General features: G+C 37.3%; 1 protein-coding gene across 3 annotated transcripts; it reads left to right on the forward strand.

Annotated features, from left to right (window-relative positions):
• The first annotated feature begins 1416 nt into the window (after positions 1-1416).
• On the forward strand, positions 1417-13599 carry LOC129283111 (histamine H3 receptor-like). 3 transcript variants are annotated; one of them, XM_064113802.1, is made up of 2 exons: positions 1417-1721; positions 8129-13599. In XM_064113802.1, the coding sequence occupies exon 2, from the start codon at positions 9356-9358 to the stop codon at positions 10949-10951; it is 1596 nt and encodes a 531-aa protein (XP_063969872.1). In that variant the 5' UTR covers positions 1417-1721; positions 8129-9355; the 3' UTR covers positions 10952-13599. The 3 variants fall into 3 exon arrangements, with proteins under 3 accessions (XP_063969872.1, XP_054774923.2, XP_063969873.1); XM_054918948.2 differs by having other exon boundaries at positions 1451-1741; XM_064113803.1 differs by having other exon boundaries at positions 1462-1745.
• The last annotated feature ends 1536 nt before the right edge of the window (positions 13600-15135 follow it).

Consider the following 15135-nt stretch of genomic DNA (forward strand, 5'->3'; position numbering starts at 1 on the left):
AGATTTTATGTTTTGAAAAAGTTGACCGTGGTTTGTGCACGAACATTTTGTATTATTACGTCACGTGAGTCGTTTTCAGACTAATAGCATATCAGCCCTTATAAAGAAGGATTAACCTATACAAAATAATATGATTCTAGGTCGTATAGGCTGAGGATTTTAATACATTTTTGTGTAACACTTTCTAAGAGTGTGTATTCAGAGTGAAGTGGCTTAAAGATTTAATGAAATTTTGCAAGAATGCACTTCTCGTTCATTTCGAGCTATGTATAACTTAAGTATACTGAAGAAAAAAATTGGAAATGACTTGAGCGATGACAAATTTCAGAGCAGTCCAATACTAGGCGTACTTTTGCCCACACTATGTAAGATCCTGCAAATGACTTATCCATTCATTCTTTATTTTATTATTCTCGAAAGAATCAAATTAAACACGATATAATGAAAGTTTTTTTTATTCAATCCCTATAAAGTTACAAACAGCCTTATTTTCGTTTAAAGAACCTGGGGTCATATGTAAACACATTGCCTTAATGAGCAAGAGAGAAGATAGAAAGGAGCCTTGGGGTATTTCATTTTTATGAAGCATTTTCTTTAGATTTATTTATCCATTCATTCTTTAATTTTATTATTCTCGAAAGAATCAAATTAAACACGATATAGGAAAGTTTTTTTAAATTCTATCCCTATAAAGTTATAAACAGCCTTATTTCCGTTTAAAGAACCTGGAGTCACATGTAAACACATTGCCTTAATGAGCAAGAGAGAAGATAGAAAGGAGCCTTGGGGTATTTAATTTTTATGAAGCATTTTCTTTAGATTTATTTATCCATTCATTCTTTAATTTTAGTATTCTCGAAAGAATCAAATTAAACACGATATAATGAAAGTTTTTTTTTATATTCAATCCCTATAAAGTTATAAACAGCCTTATTTCCGTTTAAAGAACCTGGATTCATATGTAAACACCTTGCCTTAATGAGCAAGAGAGAAGATAGAAAGGAGCCTTGGGGTATTTCAATTTTATGAAGCATTTTCTTTAGATTATGTATTTTTTTTCCTTATTTAAATCTGGAGGAGAAAAAATAGAACAAAAAATATGAATATGTTTCTGATCATTCTTTCTGGTGAAGTTTACCAACATCAAATTGTACGTCAACTTCTGATAATCCTTTAAGCTTGTGAAAACAGGTCACTTTCAATACGAACATAAACTTTTAAAGAAAAATGTCTAAGGTCAAAAGTACTAGGTCTAGGTCTGCTCGTTGTGCATAACAACTGTGCATTCAAAATCCACACGGGAGCACGAATACAACAGAAATAGTCTGGGCACTATTGTATGATGCCCAAATACCTCAATACAAAGATTCTTTATCGACTTTTTTGTTAACAATAAGGTGACTCCATCAAAGGCCTACTTCAGGTACAGTGCGTATAGTTAGTTTTGATCTATTCATATAAGTCTCATACTTTCCGACCTCAAAGCTCGCACCAACCGGCATTCTTTTCAGCCGATATTCCATCTTGTGGAAGCATTGTGACGTATGATTATGACGTCAGATTCTCAAGGTCTTAATTTCATTATCATAGCTCCATAACGTTGTTGTACTCTATGAGCACTGGCTCGCATTTTGTTTTAATTTTCAATCGGGGTACTTTGGAAATTTTCCTCTCCTCTCTTGTGTGGTATTTTGTTCCCAATTTTCGTCATTGCCATTTGGGTAAGTTCAGCCAAGAATAAGTGAGTAAGATTTATTCATTTTGTTTATGCCGTAGACACTCTTATTTGTATTTGGGTATACATAAAAAGAAAGGTTTGAAAAAGCCTTCGAACAGGAAAGAATAAGCGAATAAATAGACTGTAATTACATGTAGACTTATCTCTTATTTAAAAAAAAATCATAAAAGAATTTAAATACCTTTGGTCAGAATATGAAAATTACTGTGTCGATCAATAAGGATAAAGCATTTTGTTGGACAAAGATTGTATGGAATAGCGACACAAGGAATGAAAATCCCACCCATTTTTTGACAGTGGATGGCAACTAGAATCTTTTTTTATTCTTATTCAGATCTTGTACAATGTTTTAACGGAGGAATAATTTCAGAATTGAAATAAAATTATATAACTGCCATTGCCTTCTATTAATCGCTATTTGTTCATTTTTTATACTACATGTACGTAAGAAAGTTTACATAATTATTGGCCAATAAATTTAGTTTTTTGGGGTCTGTATGCCCTTAGAGGTTGATAAAAAAGTTTTTTTTTAATCCATCTCTATAGATTAACCTCAATTAGCATATAGGTTTTTTCTTTGTCATTGCCATGTAAAAACATGTATGTGAATACTGAAACAAGCGCGATAACTTAGCCTTGAAAATCAAAACCAAAAAGAAACATTTGAACACTTTTGACTGTCATTAAATCAATATTGCCCCTGTAAACAATTTGCCACGGCAAATTCCATTGTAAAGGTAGACTAAATATTAAATTGTCAAACAGTTATATTTGGACAAGAAGTTACAATGATCAATATTATTATTTGAAAACATATACGTGATGATATTGAGTAAATAGTACGACAGTACTCTATAAGCGATAAGAGGGATATACAATAATGATAGAAAATTACTTCTAACAATGCACAATATTTGCTTCTCGATACAGGGAAAACGAAAGAGGAGAACTTTCCAACTGTCAGAAATGCAGACTAATCCATTATTGTAAAAAAAACATATGCATGATTATAACACCTGTAACGATCTTCATTTAATAATCATACCAGTTCAATTTAGACATTCTTAAATTGCGTATTAATTTTTTTTAAAAACAAGTGCACACCTAGTTACCAATAATGCACATAGCATTTCCATTTATTTGAAAGCAGGATAAAAGAGCATTGTAGATTAAATGCCTTGCTCACGGGCATAGGTGCCGCGGCCGGGGATCGAACTCCGGACTTTCCATGTATAGCCAGGCGCCTTAAACCACTCGGCCACGGCACATCATTAATAAACTAAATCATTGATTATTAACAAAATTCTAATGGTACATACATGCATTATTTTATTAATAGCCAATGTAAGTTTCTTTTAAATGAAGGTCCTCGCTTCATTGGCACTCTTTGGATTTGTATCAAGTTTCTGTAGTCTATTTCTGTAATGTATAATGCCAGGATGAGAATTAATGCGAGGCAAATAATTAAAAATGATATTTGGGCAAAATAAGCGGCGGCTTGTTAATAAGAAGTGAGATGAACTTTTTTTCTTAGAATGAAGGGGAGTCACTTAATTTGTTAATAGGGGCACAAGAGCCCGTATAATTACGGATAAACACGGGTTTGTGAATTTGCAGGTACTTAAGCTGTATCAATTCAAAGGGCCGCGGAACGGGGAGGGGGGGGGGGGGACTTTAACCCCCATTCTTCCCAAAACCGTGTACAAAACGTAATTTTTGCATGGTCAGCCCCCCCCCACTTTCAAACCCGTTCCGCGTTCCCTGCAGTTTGCATTCAAAGGAAAATCTCCACCACCCGGTATAGGTTAGCTGGTATTCTTAAAGCACAAGTCCACGACAACAAAAACTTATACAAATAAAAGTAAAAAAATCCAATAAGCATAACAATGAAAATGTCATCAAAATCGGATGTAAAATAAGAAAGTTATGACATTTTGAAGTTTCGCTTAATTTCACAAAAACAGTTATATGCACATCCTGGTTGGAATGCAAATGAGGTGACTGGTGATGTCACCCACTCACTATTTCTTTTGTAATGTATTATATGAAATATGAAATATTATCATTTTCTCCTCATTGTCCTGTGAAATAAAGTTTTGTTCCTCACTGAAAATGTAGAATTACCATTGCTTCACATCTTATGGTTCAGTCAAGTTGGTCCTTATTGTCACATCGGTAATAAATGAAATAATGTATAATTCAAACAATAAACAAACAAAAGAAATATTGAGTGAGGGACATCATTGACTGTCTCATTTACATATCACTGAGTTGTGCATATAACTGTTTTGTGAAAAAGAGGCAAAACTTTAAAATATCATAACTTTCTCATTTTACATCCGATTTTGATGAAATTTTCAGTGTTGTGCTTGTTTGATTTTTCTCTATTTACTCAAATCAACATTGTCCAGGGTTGAACATGACCTTTAAACGTATACAACTTTAGAATATATTATGGATTATAACTTCCATAATTGAACTATACCCAAATATATTTAAGATTGAATGAATGAGTGAATGAATGAATGGATGGATGGATGGACGAAAATCTTTTTAATAATAACAGTGTTGACAATTCGATGTACTTGTTTATTTGCTTGCACAGAACATTGTGCAAATTTCCCTTGATAGGAAAAGTTATGGCATTGATATTTATCGATATAATTGTGATTGATCGGATCAATCACAACACTTTGTGAGGCGAGACCCATGCTTCTATATTCAACAGCCATGATAGCATCCTTGCCCCTGATAGGCCTGAAATTCAGTGACCCCTAAACTTATAGCGATAAAGTGATAGAGCACTGTGCCGTAAAATTCCCTCATTTTTGCGCTTAATTATGATAATTGTTATAGGCAGCGATGCATGTACTTCAATGAGGAGGGTTGATTGCCAATTAGGAAGATACAAACTCCCTTGTGTAATATGAACAGATGAAGACATGACCTGTTTAACAGTACCAGGGCCAATCTATGCAGGAGTCATACATGAGGGTAGAATGTAAGATGAAAATATGAAGATAAGACCTAAATATCAGGGCCCCGTCTTACAAAGAGTTACGATTGATCCGATCAATCTCAAGTATTATGGAAATCCATCAATGTCATAATGTTTTCTTTCGGAAATTTGCTGAATATCCTTTGAAACAAAGAGAAGCATACTGAATTGTCAAGAAAACAGTGAATGTATGAATATACGGCATATCTAGAAAATACTTTGCACAAACGTGTATTTTAGATGTTGATGTTGCTGGCTTTCCATAGTTACGACTGATCGGATCCATCACAACTCTTTGTAAGACGAGCCCCAGGAATCATAAATGGGGGTAGAAAAAAAACCGTTTTGTTTTGCAGACTTTTTCGAAAGCAACAACTATACATTTCCAAGACTCAATCGACGCAAAACAAGTTCTCCCTACAAAAAGGTCATGAAAATGAGGAAAAAGTTATTTTCTTCTTCCTCCATTTCTTTCTTTGTCTTCTCCCAGCGTCGCCCCACTTTTTTTTTTTTTTTGGGGGGGGGGGGGGGGGCGGGCAGTGAGGGGGGGATTCTCTACTGGTATACCCAAACTACTTACTTTTGTCAGTGTCTATAATACTCTCTGGGAGTGAAAGATTTTAATCTTTAAAATGTGAATTTAGACAATGAGTAAACCATTCAGAGTGAATATAAAGAAAAAAAAATCACTTAATCTTTTTTTCATTCAAAGAAAGACAACACGGTAAAACGCACAGTTTAGAACGACGCGACGAAGGGAGTGAACAGTGACACATGCCCTAAAACAACATTCTTATTTCTTATTATCAGCATAATCAGAGGATCATTACTGAGACTTTCCATGGACTATTTATGGACACTCATCGAATAGTTGATGAATTCACTATCATGTGACCGTCATTGTGCTCTGAATAATATTCTCTTCATATTTTTCTACTATCATCCCGAGTATCGTGCTCCGCCGTCAATGAGACCATGAGTTGAGAGAAGCATGAGATCGCGATCAGACATTGATAGTGCACAAACTGTATGCGCAGAAGATGATAAATTACTTAAAGGAGAATTAAACCCTTGAAACCAGCTGAATCCATATCAAAGAGAAAAATCAAAGAAACATATTGTTGAAAGTTTGAGGAAGATTGAATGAATAATAAGAAAGTTATGAGCATTTGAATATTGAGATCACTAATGCCATGTAGATCTTCCCATTGGCAATGCGACCAAGATCTGTGATGTCACACACGTACAACTCCCTCATTACTTTAGTACTTATTTCACTTATATTCTCACTTTTATAGAGTCTATCACAAGGTGAGGTGTTCTCTTTATATGAGAGGACAAGTACAGAGGTTTCACAACATTATATCATTGATGAATCGTGTGTCATATGATTAGAATGAGCAAAAAGAGATGTTTTGGGGTATATTTTCAGTGTCCAAAAGGGGAGAGTTGTTCATCTGTGACATCATAGATCTTGGTCGCATTGCCAATTGGAGGATCTCCATAGCATTAGTGATCTCGACATTCAAATGCTCATAACTCTTCTATTGCTAGTCCTATTTTACTCAAACTTTCGTTGATCTTATTCTTTGATTTTTCTGCTTTCACAAAAGCTAACTTGCTCCAAGAGTTTCATTCTCCTTTAAATCCTGGCAAATTGATGTGCAGTTTTGGTTTACCTTTGGCAGTCTTAGTTCCATTTGTTTTATTTGGGAAAATGTATGTATATTTTAAGATATAGAGGCAATATTGTGATGGTCTATTATTTATAATCCCATTTTTGCAATATTCCTCCTAATATTCCAGAGATACATTGCTCATATTTTGTAGAGAGCGTTCATCTCATAATGTTATGGAGGTCATTATGTGCATGCGGAAGTGTGCGGATCAAATAATAACCTATTTTATGTCGCAAAATCGTCTGCTTCTTAATATTGCTGCTTCAGATCTAAAGCATGATGGTTGAAAAGCATTTTCTAACACAGCGCATCAGCCAACAAAACCAAGCAAACTTTGCCTTTGTAAATAATCAGATACGCCTTTGTATTCGCTATAATTGTCAAAACACCTGTATGTTCTCATTAAGATGCACAAAATCACTTGGCCATTATTGGTCATTATGTGCATGCGGAAGTGTGCGGATCAAATAATAACATATTTTTTGTCACAAAATCGTCTGCTTCTTAATATTGCTGCTTCAGATCTAAAGCATGATGGTTGAAAAGCATTTTCTAACTCAGCGTATCAGCCAACAAAACCAAAACCAAGAAAGCTGTGCCTCTGCAAATAATCAGATACGCCTTTGTATTCGCTATTGTCAAAACACCTGTATGTCCTCATTAACATGCACATAATCACTAGGCGGCGGATCTCGTTCGATCAAAGAAACGATAACGGTGAATGTTCATCTCTAATAGGTCCATGGACTTTCTAACAAAAATATCATTAAAAATGAACGTATTCTATCCGGTTAAGTGCCCGTCCGATCTATTCATCTATTCAAATTTGAGTAGATTTTAGAGTGTATAATTATGATTGGTTTTGATGCTAGAGTAATAATAATAATAGCTGGATTTATAAAGCGCTTTTTGCCTGAGGATACAAAGCGCTGCTATTATTACCCCGGCTTTAGCTCGAGCTACCATCACCGGCGCTCAGTGCATTCAAGGAAATAATCCTGCCGGGTACCCATTCACATCACCTGGGTCGAGTGCAGCACAGTGTGGATAAATTTCTCGCTGAAGGAAAACACGCCATGGCTAGGATTCGAACCCACGACCCTTTTTTATTTGACATGTTCTGAGGCATATTTTATTCCTAAAAATGATCCCGACATGAATTTAATGACAGGAATTAGGCACTCATAAAGATGGCCTTCTTTACACAGTTACAAGTCAACTGGTATTGTTATTTCACTGACAATATCACAACTCTTTATTTAGAATGCTTCAGCTTTCCAGTGAGCCTGCATGACGCAATTTTTCTATAGTTGTGACTAGACAATTCCCGCGGGATATCGCTTGTATGATTAACGTTGTAAAATGCACCAATTCATTTTAAAAATATAATTTTGTATTTGACGTGTCCATTCAATAAAGGGGAGCGTTTCATGAAGTGTTTGTCAGTGATTTTTTACTGACAAGGTAGCTCTCAGCCAATCAGGTGCAACGATTTTATTAGCTTTTAACAGTCGTAAGTAATTTGCTTTCAAGAGTTTTATCGATTACTTTGATTAAATTGAATTACTAAATCTCATTGTCAAGTAGGCTTACATTTACATGGAACGGTTTATCACATACGATAAACAGTAGGGAATTCGATCAAATAAACATTTTTATATCATTTTCGTTGAATAAAATGTTCATGTAGACTTCCCCGTTTGTTCTTCGCAGGTAACATTGTGATCACGTGACACCATACCATCTCCCCAAGAAAGGACATCTAGATATATCATGTGCACCATCTCCTATCCGATGTGATGTGACATGGGCCAGGGAGACACGGCACCTGGGATGCGTTCCAAGAGGCGGCGACTGGATGCGACCGTTTCCATGACAACCGAAGAGTCTTCCACGCACCGCATCCAAGGTTTCATTCACCCCCTTTGAGAGTTATCGATGCAACTGGAAAATTGAGAATTGGAATTTACGAATGCTGATACTGGAATAAACCTGATCAGATGACTATAGGATAATCTAATAATGGTCAGGAGCTACCGTTTTGTAAGGAAAAGACCATCAATAAGTTTTCAAAAGAGGAAGGAAAAAGTTTACATAATTATGAAGCAATATTAAGAGCCTCCAAATCTACAGCGAGTTAACGGGACATTCAATGCCGCGTTTGACAAAAGTATACCAGAATCGCTTTTAAAGATATCTCTGACCACCAAGCCAACCATTTTCTTGAAACTGGAGAAACATTGCCCGGCACAAGCATGAGGAGTGGAGTTCATGTTTTCATATAGTCTGTTTTTCATAACGTCTGTTTTCACCCCAAATATCAAGTAACCTACCAGTGTGACCAAACTGACCATTCCAAATTAGCGCATCCACCGCCCTTTCTTGTTTTCAAAAGTGACGTTTTTCTACCCCCCCCCCCCCCGAAGCGAAGCGGATTTGGTAGCCAATCTATGATGTTTTCTTTCTCGATGTTGGCAATGAATACTAGCGTGTTTTATGAAGGACGTTAGCCTGTCGGCGAGGACCGCTTGAAGACTCTTCAGTGAAACAATATCCGTGTTTTGTGGCTTTGATATTAATTTGCTGGTATAGCCATCTTGCAAGCTCTACAACCAAATACTTGTTGGATAAGTTAGAAATTGATTAACGACTTCCAGTAAAATATAATCTAAAATCAGTCTGTCAGAAGCTGTATTTTTTTTCTCCGAGATTTAGATTGATTGCGCTTTATTTTAAAGTTATCCACGAGTATTTCAGTCAGTCCGAGATTAAAGTGCAAGAGGACATTGGCCTTTAAAGACTGGAAAGACCAATGATGGTATAGTCGTGCTCATTTTGAGTGTTAATCAATCGATCGCTGCAAGTTGGATCCATAATCAACCCAGTCTGTTCCTTTACGCGAGTAAACCATAATCACAACTGATCGAGGCATAGAGAAGGATGGCAACAACCCAAGCAATGTCGTTTTCAACAGGCATTCCCGTCGTTACAACGTCGAATTCGACCCCTATGATCGACGGAGACGACAGTTTATTTCCCCACTCACTGACGTGGATCATCATAGTCGGTATCGTCTATTCCTTCATCATCCTCATCACCCTGGTCGGCAACGCTTTCGTCATAGCCGCGTACAAGGTGGACGAACGCATCCGTGCTCGACCATCGAGTATTCTCATCCTTAATCTCGCCATCTCCGACTTCTTCATCGGGATCACACTCATCTTCAATTACGTTTTCCTCCTCTACGACGAATGGCCACTTGGTGAGATACCCTGTAAGCTATGGACGGTCTTGGACTACACCTGTTCCTACATGTCTGTCGTCACCATCACCCTCATAAGCTTAGATAGATACTGGATGGTGAAGAAGAAGCTCGGCTACCGGAAGTACCAGACCAAGAAGCGGATCCTCATCACCCTTGCGATCTGCTGGAGCGTCGTTCTCGCATTCTACACCATAACCGCCTTTGGTTACGGCGCGATGACGAACACCAACCACGTCGATTTCTCCGACGATTGCGAGATGGAATACCTGTACAGCACACCGTTTTCAGCGGTGATGATCACTGTCGAATTTGTGATACCGTTCTTCGTCATTCTCTACCTGAACATCGTGGTGTATATGAATATTCAAATGAGGACAGGGCAGCTTGTGAGGTCAAAACCTGACAAAGGGCATGACATGTATTCGAAGACTTCGTTGGATACTGATAAGACGATAGGGACTGATTCTGCGAGCGGGTTGGCCTATTCCTCCAATCCTCTGTACGCCAAGAAACCTGTTCCTATAGTAACTATATCATATTCGACAAAGGACAAAGCGGTTACGCCTAATGACACTACTGAGTCAACGGACGAAAAGCCTTCAAATGCATACGAGGTTGATGAGTCCTTTGAGGAGTCAAAAGCTTCTGACGAAGGTATTGTATCAGGAGGTACCGACATTGCACCAAATGTCCACGGCTTTGCAAACCCGAGTGTAGATGTAAACGACGTCGATATTAAAGCCGAGACAGCAGTGGTGTCGAATAGCCACAACACGAACAACAATGCTAACCATAGCACAACTAAATCGGATGATGGTATGTTAAAAGTTGAAGAAAAGACACGCCCACTGTCAGCAGCGTCCTTGAATTCTGTTGTTAGCTCCAAGGGGCACACGACTCTGGCACGCACTAACAAGGAAAAATCTAAGAAAGCTCGTGAGTTTCGACGACAACGACGAGCCGCCATCGTGCTCTTCACGCTCGTCATCACGTTCGGCATCTGTTGGCTTCCCTACCAGATAACCACAATCCTTGTAACCATAATGGGTGATGGGTCGATTAATTACATAATAGAAGAAATCATGACGAACCTCCTTTGGTGTAACTCGACCATAAATCCGTTTCTCTATGCCTTCGTGACTGTGTCTTTCCGAAGAAACTTCATTCGGTTCCTCGGCCTTGATCGGATCACGTGGTGTCAGAAGAAACAAACTTCGGATGATGTGCAGGACCGGATTCACACGAGCGACCCAACTGAATGTGATAGCTAATACCGAATGGATATAGCTAATAAATTTACTTGTAGACCTCATCTTAGAGGCTGAAGCCATTGCCTTGCATGAGTTCATTGCGTTGGTGATCTGCAACTGGCGCATCCCTGACAACTCCTTCTGCGCGTATTCCTATATCCTCTGAGGGAGGGCGCTGTGAGAATATGACGTCGTATGTATAATTGTTCATTGTCTGAAGAATAACTCTCTTTAGGGGCGTCGCTAGGATATTTTGTTTGAGGAGGGGGTAGGACCTATTTTTGGCGACAACATATTCGTGATGGTTCCTACGCTATAACTTCAATATCAAGTTTTCGGCCCTTTGCTTTTATGAAAATTTATGTCTGCGAACGAGTGAAGCGATAGATCCCAACATAACCATAATTAATTATGGTATGAGAAAGAAGTTTTTTTTCGAAATAAGTACTACTTTTAAAATAGAAACGATATGACGAATGATCACTACTTTATAACCTTCATCTATCTACCGAAATTAACCATGTCTTTAGCGCCTGTTTTATACTCTCGCTTGATAAACCATAACTATGATTATTCTGTATACAAGGGAGCGAAGCGAGCTAGGATGTATAAAATATTGGACTAATCATTATTCGTAGAAACATCTAGTGACGCCCGGCCTTCTCGTTAGGGGGTTTTGTATCAGAAAAGAATATATATACTCGGGTAAAATAAGGCGTACTTAAAATACTGTAATAAATTCATTAATCCTAATCGTAAGATGCTGTATCAGCGAAAGTCAAAATAAATATTTTATATTTATGTTGTCATGGTAATAACATGAATAATGGGTCAAGATGTGATAATAAGTACATTCTAGTACTTTTTTTTTTTTACATTTTCTTTATAATAGTAGGAAATATCTAAACAGAGAGATTGTATAAAAAGTATACAAGCCCAAAAGAGTTTACAAGAAACATGTAATCAATTACAATATCTCAAATTTAAAACTTTCTGTTACTCTTCTTACATAGTTCTTGGTACTTTTAATCAACTATGTCAGTCCTATCATCATGTGGAGCGTTTCATTTTCATCATATTTATCCGCAAGTTGTCAGATCTGGCTAAGATACAATGTTACTGTTGTAACTGTCAGATAAAAACTGGAGTTGTCAGATATAACGTCCGACAAGTCCTTTCATGAAACGCTCCCCTGGGTCCCGTAACACAAAGGTTAGCGATTGATTGTATACGCTTGATTTTTACGATTGACTGTGTACATTGTAGTCAATGGAATCAATCGTTGAAAAATGTTCTACGATCATTGCTAAGTTTTGTGTTACGGGCCCCAGATCCATTGGCGATGGAAGCCAAATATTTTAGGGGGACCACCAAATTTTTTTGACAAGCAAAAAAAAAAAAAAAAAAGGTTATCAACCCAAACTTTTAGGGGGGACGCAGGAAATAAAATTGACAAGCAAACAAAAAAAAGGTTATCACCACAACATTTAGGGGGGATCGTCCCCCCACCTCAAATTTAGGGGGGACACGTCCCCCTCGCTTCCGCCGCCTATGCCCAGATCAACAAAAGTTATTGCATTTGGAATAGAATGTAATCAGTCAGTTTAGAGTTGGTTTCGATTGTGTGACATTCTTCGGGTGTGTCGCATAAAAACTAATTTGCAATTGATTTCAAAATTCAATGGCAAATTTGCAGGTGATATAGAAAATCAAATTTGATTGGTTTGAAGAACAAAAACCGAATTGTATTATTGATTCTGTGCGAAATATATCTTGAATAACTATTGGAAAAACAGGGTATGCTAATTTTTCTCAGTTGCGCCATGGAGCTCTATGGTTGCGCTTTGTTTCCTCTGTAAAAAAGCGCTATATAAATACAATTATTCCCATTATTAAATTATTGTCAGACACTAACCATTCTACACTGTGGACTATTTAGTCTTCGCTTAAGACAAGTTGTTTATCGGTATTTATGGAGGTTGTCATCTATCCCATCACCCAAATAAAGACTTATTTTTGGCATATTCTTTACAATTTACAGAAAAAGTGGTTATTCGATATGTGGTAGGACTATACTACTTCAATTGCAATATGGAAACTATTGCTTCAAAAGGCAAGAATAATAATTACCCATGATACTGACGTTGAGGGGGTATGATAATTTTATATCACCGGTTATCAATCTGTGTTGATCACGAGGAGTTTTCTTTAGCTAACTTTTTTTCCCAGATCGTTCTTTGGGGCCTGAGGCTGATGTTGCCATCACAAAATGTTGAAAAATGGCCGGTGACTGCCACGTAATAAACCATAATTAAATTAATATTACAAGGTTTTACGTCGAGCTAATTAAATATGAATTAGCACTATTCTTAAATCTGTCCATGTTGGGAGATAAAGTGAATGTGTTGGCGGGAAGTGAATTCCACGGCCATTCATTGTAATTTCTGAGATGAGGTTTTTTTTCTTCAATATAGTGTAATGAAAAGTTGGCCTGCATTTTTGAATGAATGAATTTTAACTGTGTAATAATGTGAGTAGTGCATCCTTGGAATGATGTATTATTTCTTAGGGGGGGGGTGCCATTAGCATTGAATAGTGGCTGATTTGACGGATACTGATGATGTGGAATATTCCATTATAAATGTAATTAAAACATGCATTACGATCAATTTATTAATGTCCATCCATTAAGTAAAGCGAATGAAATTATTGTTTCTTCAGGTAAATGATGTGTTAATCACGAATAGGGAAGAATAATTTTGTTAACTTATGTAACGGGAAATCTATGGATCGTTACGTTTTATCGTCATGATATTGTAACATTAAAACATTTTTGTAATTATTATACTGACAATAACCTGTCTGGAACGAGTTCCTTTATTCCGAAATTAACATGATAATTTAAGACACCAAATTTTGGTAGTGATTGGAGGTAATTGTGACGATGGTGGTGGTGGTGGTTGTGATAGTGGTGGTAGTATAGTGGTTGTGGTGGTGGTGATGATGATGATGATGATGGAAATGATGGTATGATGATGTTGATGGTGGTGATGATGATGACGATAATGATGAAAATGTAGTATGATGTTGTTGATGATGATGATAATAATCATGGTGTTATGATGGTGGTGGTGATGATGATGATCAAGGTGATAATAGCTTGATGAGGACTCGATGATAAGGATGATGATGATGAAGATGACGATGATTATAATGATGATGGTAATGATGGTGATGATGATGATACCGGATAATGATGATGATCTTTATAATGATGATAATGATAATGATGATTATGCTGATGATGATTGTAGTGATGATGATTTTTGTCTCTGTTATCACGAACCAGCCACAGAGATAAATAAAATAAAATTATGAGTGAAGCGCTTTAAAAGTTATGTTTTTGTTTCGCAGCTATTGAGGGCTAGAATATGCATCTTAAATTTAACAAACTGTTGGGCAGATCTCCTCCCAGGAAACTGATAGTGGGGGGGGGGGGGGGATCGGCTGACCATGCAAAAAATCCAACAAATCAAATGGTTATTTTACGTCTTTGTACACTTTTATTGAAAAAAGGCTCTATAGCTGCGGACCACGAGAAGCGCGAGCTGAATCCACATTGACTTCAAAATGTTTATTTTAAGCATATAGTTACGATAAAATATCTGCAGGCGTGGAGTGCAAGCTGAAATTTCATCACTTTTAGGGGTAATGCAGCAGCATTAGGGAGGCCGTTATGGACCGGACTCTTTCGTTTTTTTTAATTCCCCTTCATATTTTTTCTTAGGGTTAGGAGCGAGGTCCTTCGGCATTTGCCTCCCCCTACCATGGACATGTCTACATTGATTATTTCCAATTTTCTATTTATAAGCCCTTTTCATTCCTTTTGGTTTGCCGGCGGTGGGAGGGGGGGGGGGGTCACAATCCCGTCATTCTTTTAACTCTTCGAGCGACCGACAGAGGAAAAAGCTGGATAAGCCCCATTGTCTGACAAATACAGGTTGGGGACTGATATACATTCACAATGGGGGGGGGGGGGGGGGGGGGGGTCTTCAATCTCCCATTTTTAACAACAAACGTTTACATTGAAATGAGCAAATGACCATCTGTTGGTGACATTTTGCACGGTTAGCCCCTCCCCACCCCACTCTCAAAATCGTTCCGCAGCCCCTAAAAGAATTAATACAAATTTAAAGTATAATAGG

This window comes from Lytechinus pictus, chromosome 19 (genome assembly GCF_037042905.1).
Source record: "Lytechinus pictus isolate F3 Inbred chromosome 19, Lp3.0, whole genome shotgun sequence".
In the NCBI taxonomy this organism is placed as follows: domain Eukaryota; kingdom Metazoa; phylum Echinodermata; class Echinoidea; order Temnopleuroida; family Toxopneustidae; genus Lytechinus; species Lytechinus pictus.